At 46.2% G+C, this 9,390-nt stretch overlaps 1 protein-coding gene across 1 annotated transcript in view; it reads left to right on the top strand.

The window, feature by feature from the left end:
* Positions 1-8,382, top strand: part of enox1 (ecto-NOX disulfide-thiol exchanger 1) — a 32,477-nt gene extending 24,095 nt beyond the window's left edge. Inside the window, exons 13-16 of the mRNA XM_070914068.1 lie at positions 2,463-2,519; positions 4,096-4,198; positions 6,353-6,438; positions 8,251-8,382. Coding sequence (XP_070770169.1) covers positions 2,463-2,519; positions 4,096-4,198; positions 6,353-6,438; positions 8,251-8,382 — 378 coding nt within the window. The remainder of the gene's footprint in view (positions 1-2,462; positions 2,520-4,095; positions 4,199-6,352; positions 6,439-8,250) is intronic.
* Positions 8,383-9,390: the final 1,008 nt, after the last annotated feature.

Consider the following 9,390-nt stretch of genomic DNA (forward strand, 5'->3'; position numbering starts at 1 on the left):
GATTACTTTGTAACGTGATCACTGTATTTCTACTGTGTACCCCCAATCAGAGCAACAGAAATTAAAATCGTTGCCACGGTGACTTCCTGAGTTGTAAAATCCTGTCTGTGATTACGCCAAACTGATGAGCCTTCAAATTCATCTCACGGCCCCCTGCGTTGTTTTAACGCAGCAGTGGTTTCACTGTAAAAGGGGTCAAGTCAACACAGTGTCCTCGCTGTTTCAGAAAAACCAACATGTGTTTTCTACATCCATTTCTTCTGCCTCTTGGAAAACGTTTATCCTTGTATTGGTTAAATCCAGATATTTTTCCTTTTTGCTCTTTATGGAAATTGATGTCAATTTCCCCCCAAAGTGTGTCTATTGATCCTTTCAAAAAGCTTCTGTACTCTGCAGCTCTCAGCTCAGCTCCTCTTTACATGAGAAAACATGCAGGGGTTGAATAAAACATTAAGCTGCACCGTTATTTTGCTTTGACATAATGCATCCATCAATACACACAGCTCCTGCAGGAAGAACAGGGGAGGTTTGGAGGGAGGTGGAGGTGGAGGTGGAGAAACGTTATTTAACAGATCAGATTTAAAGTGATACATACAGTCTGGTGTATACATCTTTGAATCACAGTTATGAATGTATAATCTTCTGGGTAGTTATGGAAATCAAAGTAGAAAACTGCTGAGCGAAGAAAATGAAGCTGTAGACGTTTTACTAACAATACCACAGCAGCCCAATAAAACCCAGTAGATTCATGAATTGAATCGTGCTGCAGAAGGTTTGAGGTCCCAGATGTTTTAGAAACTTTTATCCTTCTTGTCGTCAGTGGAATTATTTGTAACTGAAGATGAAGACGTGAACAGCTGCTTCTCAAACTATATCCTCTTCACAGCCACCCGTCATGTCTGCATGGGGTCAGTTTGTGATCGGTAACAGAGTTTGGGTGTAGTATCACCTTCAACCCTAAGGCTGCTTTCACACCTAACCTGTTTAGTTTGGTTAGTTTCAGCTGGTGTTAAAGCTGTCAATCAAACTCTGGTGTGGTCTAAACAACCGTGCTGCTTCCAAGTGAGAGACAGTCGACACATCTGATTTTGAAAAAGAATCGAAAGCTACACTATTTGCTGATCAGGAATTTGAATTTACATTTATTCCTCTTGCGAACGCTTTTATCCAAAGCGACGTGCAAATGAGGTTCAGTAGATCACAGAGAGAATAAGTGCCTCAACACTCAGTTCATGTTCCACTGACACGAGTGGCAGAGAGGGGGAGGGAGTGTATTAGGTGAGTCAGGGCTCTCAGAAGAGTCTCTGAAGACAGAAAGTGATGCTGCTGACGACTCGAGTTCAGTAACTCTAAGTTGGACTAGAAGGCTCATAAACCTGAATGAGAGAGTTCAGGTGGGGGGGGTGCTGTGCCAGCTGCCTCTCTGTCGTCGAGTATTAGTGACTTGAACTTAATGCGAGCACCAACATGGACCAAAAAGTGGAGTGAAATGAGCTGTTTTTGGCTGGTTGAAGACCAGACGTGCTGCTGCGATTTGGACCACCAGAGGTTTTACTCTGTTCTGCCAGAAGGGGGCGAGAGAGACCAGCTGAGCTGCATAGACCCTGATCTGTCTAATGTTATAAAGTGCGAAGCAACATGAGTGTCAGCTCCTCAGTGAAAGTTAAGTTTGTCATCAGGCTGAGATCCGGGCTGAGACAGTCGGGTCCGGCTGGTAGAGCTGGGTATCATCAGCATATCAGCGGAAAAGAGGTATAACCAGAGACGTGTTGAGCTTGTGTGAGAGTCAGAGAAACGAGTGAAACACAGTAACAAGATGCTTCCTTTTTGTCCAGTTTTTGTTTTGTGATAAATGATGTCCAGCTACAGTCTGGACTATTAACTTTCACAATCAATTATCATGTTTTATATTTCTTTTTGTGTGCTCTACACCAGAGAAGATCAATAAACACATCAGGTTCAGTAAAGTGCAGACTGACCATGCGGCTCTGATGATGCTGAATGACATCACCAAAACTGTCCAATCAATGACCAACATGTTCATTCATGTTGACTTAATGAAATGGTGATGAACTACAGGTGTGAAAGCAAACAATAGCATTGCAGAGACACAGGCAGGGCTCTTTACATCAATACGATATTTGAGAAAATGTATTTAAGACATTAGGAAGTGAGTCAAGGTCCAGGAGTCCAGGAGACCAGGTCTGTGTCCCACGATGTTGACACGCCCTCACACCTATAAGTAAACGAGTTTGCCCTTTTCATCCATCGTGCATGTTTTTGATGTCGTCCTTGATCCTGTATCAGTGTTCCTGCAGTGTACAGATGTAATGGAGTATTATTGACTCTCCTCCAACAGTCATCTATAAAACAACAGCAAAGACAACAAGCGCTCCTCTGTTGCAGTTGAGTGTTTGTTTCACTGCTGATCAGATGTCTGTTCTCTCTCTGTGTCTCGTCAGCTGCTGAACAGTAACATGGAGGCTGTGGACGGAACCAATGGAGAGCTCCATGAAAAGGTATAGACATCATGAGGACTCACCAGAGCCGGCTTTAAGTGTTTGAGGGTCCGGGTCAGCTTAAAGTCAAGTAAAACTTTCATTTCTGTGGCAATACAGTTTCTCTCCACAGCTGAGACCATGTCTTTGAAAGAGAAAACATTTTCACACTTGAACAAAAACAAAAAAACGTTGTACCATCATCGTTCATACAGGGGACTTTATGGAACGCAGACCACGAAGGGCAGCATGACGCAAAATAAACCTTTAAACTTGAGATGAAAAGTTATTACAGTTCACCCTGACGGGAACATGAAGGTCTGAACCACGTTTCGTCACAATCCATCCAATAGTTGTTGAGATATTTCAACCATAATATCTATAAAATACCTTGATCGTGCTTTATGAGCAGATATTATATAGCAAGGGGACATTGTAGGACAACTAATGAAACATATTACAAATATGAACTATGACACATTCTGTATGAACATGGCAGAAATGTCTCGTTTGTCTCAAAACCTAGTTTCTGTTTTCCCTTATTTGTAGTATATACAAGTAATTTCTAGGAGGATCTAGAGCTCTGGTGCGAAACCTCACACAGTACAGAGTAGCACGGTGTGTCAGAGGTCAGAGGTCAGAGGTCTGCAGGGACCAGAAGCATTAGTGGTAGAAGGAGAGAGTTCAGGCAGCGAGCAGAGAGGATCGTGGCTCCCTTGGTGGTTTCCTATAAGTATCCTCTGCTGTCTCTCACAGCACTTTACTGACTTTTAGAGAGTCAGTATGTACACACACACACACACACACACACACACACACTCACACACACTCACACACTCACACACACACACACACACACACACTCACACACGTCATGGGAGAGGAACTTTTAACCCCTAACCTGCTGAACTGGAAACTGAAGGAGGACATGGATACATAAAACATGCTACACTGAGCCTGGAAACTATTCCGAGTGGAAAGCTACGATGCCTTTTATTAAATGCTGCAGACATCACGCTTGTGTGTGTGTGTGTGTGTGTGTGTACAGTTTGTATATTTAAGTGCTCGCCCTTCGCAATATTCTTGTGTGTACAGGATGTACTGTGTTCCTATAAATCTGTAGTGAAAGAAATACTCAGATCCTTTACAAATACATCAATGTAAATGTCCTGCATTCAGAATCCTCAGGAGTAATTAATGGGAGAGGAAACTCTTCTGATACACAAATCTGTTTTCAGATTTTGGACTTTTCTCTAATCTTTGATTCTTTATTGAAATATTGGATCGTTTGACGTTTTTGGGCTCTCAAGACTTTTTTGAAACCATAGACCATCAGAGACACCTGAAACACGAATGAACCACTGATTTAATCTATAACTGTTTGTTCATAAACGTAGCGTTTTTAATGTCAAAGCTTTGTTAGAAAAGGAACAGCTGTTAAATAAAAGTAGTGGAGTAGAAAGAAATATACTGTGTTATCTCCCAACTGCTGCTATGAATGAACGTGTGTGTGTGTGTGTGTGTGTGTGTGTGTGTGTGTTCTTGAGTATTTGACCTCATTTCTTTGTCCTGTGTGTGTGTGTGTGTGTTTTCACAGGGGATGAACGGGTGTGTTCCTGCACTGTACCACAGCAGAGAGAGGAGGAGGGAGGTCATCGTGAGAGGAGGGCTCACATCAGAAAAAGAGGCCCTACTTCTGGGTAAATATTCACCAATACTTCGTTTGTATTCGGCTGTAAGAAAACACTGGCAACACATGGATTAAACAATACAATACAAGCTATAATCAGTTATCAGTTGATTGCTGTTGAATAGGACTTATGAGTATAATATTTGCCTCTGACATGTAGTGGAGTAGAAGTATAAAGTAACATAAAGTAGAAGTACCTCAAAACTGTACTGTGTTCAGTGCTTGAGTAGTACATTACACCAGAGTCCTCCTCTGGCTGCAGTGATTTCCTCAGTGAAGAAAGTTGATGAAATGATGTTTCTCCTCGTCCCAAAAGAGGAAGCATGCAGGCGTCACTGACGAGGAGAATACGGGTCCTGATAGTCAACACGCTCTCACCTGCAGTATTTTAACGTAGTCCTGGTTCCACCTCCAGGCTGGAGGAGGAAATGATCGGTGTCCGTGTCTTAACACCTTGTTATGTATTATTGCTTGCATAACAGACTGCTGTTGACTCATACGTTTCTGATTAAGAACTTCTCGAGCTTTGCTCACGTCTCCGTTATCCGGAGGAAAATGTTGCTCTGCGGTGTTCAGGAATGATGTGAATCTGACTTGGCTGCTGTGTGAACGGAGGTTAACGTGTGAGCACGCTGATTCTTCCTCGGGGCGTTTTGTTTCCAGCCTCTGCTTCCAAGAACTCTTCCAGTACACAGCTCCAGATGGATTATGCACAGACTGGGATTATGAAATCTTTGACTGGAACTTACTGATGGCTATTACACCAAATGTAATTTCCAAAGAGACTGTGCAGGCGGCGCTGCTCATGCTGCATGTTGGGACATCCCTGGATGGATTGCTTCGTGTTCCCTGTGGAGGCAGTTCAGTGCACAGCGGGGCTCTCTGGGTGTCTGTTAGCATAGCATTAAAGACTGAACACCCCCACACACACATGAAGTGCAGAACCTGACACTTGAGTCGTTTCAGCTCAGATAGCGCTGGCATCATGTTCACACAGTCACAAACGCACTCTCTGGTGTCTGGGGGTTCGGAGGCCTTTCAACCAGGACCAGTGAGGCAGACTAAAACCTTCAACCACTGAGGAGACTGAAGCACAAACTGCCAAAACCCGCTGTCCCTCTGTGATGCTGCTCTCTTTGCTCTATCTTCTTCTTCTGCGCAGGACCTACAGCAGCTGTTTCACTCTGTCGTATAAATCCATGCACAGAGCACAGAGTGATGTGTATTATTTGTACTGAAGCTGCTGCTTTGTCCGCAGCCGAGGAGAGCAGGAGACACAGCAGCGCATTTATCTCTCTTAGTGTCGCCAAGAAAATCCAAATATGAAGGAGAGAGGAGGCCGGGCTCTCCATCTTCCTCCCCGGCTGCTGCTGCTGGGAGCTTTTCACATGTGGCCTGTTTCCACACAAACCAATGAGGCTGATAGACTCACGAGTATTCACATACAGACGAGGATCGTGCTGATATACATTCATGCATGTGAGGGACACACACACACACACACTACAGTTGTCCTCTGGTGGCACTGGTCCATGTGAGCAGGCCTGGTGGAAGGAATTGAATTAGGTTTGTCTGTAATTGCCAGCGTTTCGCCACATAAATCAAGGAAATAAATATTGGCTGTGCTGGGTCCTCCAGGGAACGCCACTCTATTCCCTCCCCATCCCCCCTTCCTCCCCATCCCCCTCCCTCTGCATGACTGCCTACCTTTGCAGGACCTCTCAGAAATAATCAACTCAAGAGCGGTTTCTGCTCCAGCCAGCATTTTTTATGGGGCCGCTCTGCCATTTGTTTACTGTGCAGCGCTTTGAGAGGATGCAGATTGGCTGCTCTGCTGGAGCCTGAACCTTTACGCCTAATATCCACTCCAGTAGGTCTCTCTGTCTCCGTCTGTGGGCTTTATTAGCTCGACAAGCCTGTGTCCTCAAAGCACTCATGATGGAAATCTACACGATTAAAAGCACGTTGATTGTGATCCACTTTGGCATCTGAAATAGTTCCTGTATGAAGAATAAAATCACTCGCAAAAGCAATAAAAGTCCTTTCAGTAGAATTGTGCTCAGTGTGCATCTTTGCTGTTAATCCAGGACTTGTGTTAATATGAATTGTTTCTTTCCTGCGTCAGACATGTAGGATCTCTGATGACCTTTCTTCTTCTCTGCAGGCATCATATCGACCTTCCTCCACGTCCACCCATTCGGGGCCAACCTCGAGTATCTGTGGTCGTACATACAGAGACTGGACTCGAAGGTAAAGGGGGTCACGGGGCTGGCTGCTCTGCTGAATCATTACAAACATTCAAGCCCTCTTAAAGCCAAAATACACAACCTGACGATCACAGCTTCACTTCAACGTCACGTTGTCACGATCAGTTGGTTTGAAAAGTTTCAACAAGACTAAGAGTCGACAGCATGCTAATATTTAGCAGGCATGCTAACAATCAGCTAGTTAGCAGTAAACACAGAGTCCAGCTGAGATCAGTTCTGCAGGTACATTAACATGTTGACCCTGTCTCCCTGCTGTCTCCCTGCTGTCTCTCTGCTGTCTCTCTGCTGTCTCTCTATCTCTCTGCTGTCTCTCCGTCTCTCTGCTGTCTCTCTCTGTCTCTCTGCTGTCTCTCCGTCTCTCTGCTGTCTCTCTCTGTCTCTCTGCTGTCTCTCCGTCTCTCTCTGTCTCTCTCTGTCTCTCTGCTGTCTCTCCGTCTCTCTGCTGTCTCTCTCTGTCTCTCTGCTGTCTCTCTGCTGTCTCTCTCTGTCTCTCTGCTGTCTCTCCGTCTCTCTGCTGTCTCTCTCTATCTCTCTGCTGTCTCTCCGTCTCTCCCCGTCTCTCTGCTGTCTCTCCCTGTCTCCCGGTCTCTGTCTCCCTGCTGTCTCTCTGCTGTCTTTCTGTCTCTCTGCTGTCTCTCTGCTGTCTCTCTCTGTCTCTCTGCTGTCTCTCCGTCTCTCTGCTGTCTCTCTCTGTCTCTCTGCTGTCTCTCTGCTGTCTCTCTCTGTCTCTCTGCTGTCTCTCTGTCTCTCTGCTGTCTCTCTATCTCTCTGCTGTCTCTCCGTCTCTCTGCTGTCTCTCTGTCTCCCTGTCTCTCTATCTCTCTGCTGTCTCCCTGCTGTCTCTCTCTGTCTCTCCGTCTCTCTGCTGTCTCTCTCTATCTCTCTGCTGTCTCTCCGTCTCTCCCCGTCTCTCTGCTGTCTCTCCCTGTCTCCCGGTCTCTGTCTCCCTGCTGTCTCTCTGCTGTCTTTCTGTCTCTCTGCTGTCTCTCTCTGTCTCTCTGCTGTCTCTCTATCTCTCTGCTGTCTCTCCGTCTCTCTGCTGTCTCCCTGTCTCTGTCTCTCTGTCTCTCCCCGTCTCTCTGCTGTCTCTCTCTGTCTCTCTGCTGTCTCCCCGTCTCTCTGCTGTCTCTCTGCTGTCTCTCTCTGTCTCTCTGCTGTCTCTCCGTCTCTCTGCTGTCTTTCTGTCTCTCTGCTGTCTCTCTCTGTCTCTCTCTGTCTCTCTCTGTCTCTCCGTCTCTCTGCTGTCTCTCCGTCTCTCTGCTGTCTCTCTCTGTCTCTCTCCGTCTCTCTGCTGTCTCTCCCTGTCTCCCGGTCTCTGTCTCCCTGCTGTCTCTCTGCTGTCTTTCTGTCTCTCTGCTGTCTCTCTCTGTCTCTCTGCTGTCTCTCTATCTCTCTGCTGTCTCTCCGTCTCTCTGCTGTCTCCCTGTCTCTGTCTCTCTGTCTCTCCCCGTCTCTCTGCTGTCTCTCTCTGTCTCTCTGCTGTCTCCCCGTCTCTCTGCTGTCTCTCTGCTGTCTCTCTCTGTCTCTCTGCTGTCTCTCCGTCTCTCTGCTGTCTCTCCGTCTCTCTGCTGTCTCTCTCTATCTCTCTGCTGTCTCTCCGTCTCTCTCTGTCTCTCTGCTGTCTCTCTATCTCTCTGCTGTCTCTCTGTCTCTCTGCTGTCTCTCTCTATCTCTCTGCTGTCTCTCTATCTCTCTGCTGTCTCTCTGCTGTCTCTCTCTGTCTCCCTGTCTCTGTCTCTCTGTCTCTCCCCGTCTCTCTGCTGTCTCTCCCTGTCTCCCGGTCTCTGTCTCTCAGGTGTCTGCGGGGGAGCTGGAGCGTCTCATGGTCCGGCTGCCCAGTATGTTCAGGCAGGAGCTGAGCGGCGTCGGAGCGACTCTGGAGAAGCGGTGGAAGTTCTGTGGTTTTGACAGCCTCGGCTCGGCGTGACGCAGGAGGACGCACACACAGAAGACACACTGAGGTGAAGGGACACACACTCTTCCTGTGTGTGCGTTCTTCATATTGAACCACGTTGGATATACAGACACTGGAAACTGTGGAACTGACGGAGGAAATCCGGAAACACAGTTCACGTCCTGATGTCGGGTGGAGGAGAAATAACTGATCGACCTGCAGATGTTCACACATCTCACTGACAGGATACATCAGACCTGAAGACCCTCCTTCTGTCAGCATCTTCACTTTGTTCATTAAGGGGGTCTCCGAACCTGAGCCTCTTTGCTTTGAACTGAGTCATGGTTCTTGGTTGTCTTGTGGTGGGTACACCTGGAGCATGAAACAGCCTGCAGCAAAGAGAGAAGGAAAGTTATACCAAAGTTGATCCTTTAGAGCATTTATATGCCAGACCTCATTTCATTTATCAACTAAATAAGAGCAGTCTTTGCCTACTTTGTCCAGACATTGGGGGTGTGGTCGCAGACCTCATCCTCCCTCCTCGTGACTCTACAGGGTTCGTTTGGAAATAAAGCAAAAAACCTCCGTCACACCAAACTGAAGGAGTTTACACACCAACTCTGAACTCAAGTCCTGCACAGAAACTGTTCATAGACTCCGAAACATTCAGAGAGTTAGTTACTTTATGGCTGTTAGAAACACAACATACCAATAAAACCAGCATATGAGTATAAACCCTCACATTAAAAGTGCCATGAATACAAAAAGACTGCAATTCAGAAGTCAAAAAACCAAAACACAGTCAAATATGGAAAATACAGCAAAACAAAACCTAAATGGTTTCTAGCATTCATCAGTCAAATAGCCTCAGGGAGTCTACCAGCAGTCCACATGCAGCAACAAACACCAGGAAACGTTTCACTTTCTTACATTTCTGTTACGTTCACATCAAGAACCAATCAGGATTCAGTTGATCCTGAACAGGAGCTGGCAGCATACACAGGACCCTGGTGGTGGTCTTCATGTCTTCAGAATGAGAGA

This window comes from Enoplosus armatus, chromosome 11 (genome assembly GCF_043641665.1).
Source record: "Enoplosus armatus isolate fEnoArm2 chromosome 11, fEnoArm2.hap1, whole genome shotgun sequence".
Taxonomy (NCBI): domain Eukaryota; kingdom Metazoa; phylum Chordata; class Actinopteri; order Centrarchiformes; family Enoplosidae; genus Enoplosus; species Enoplosus armatus.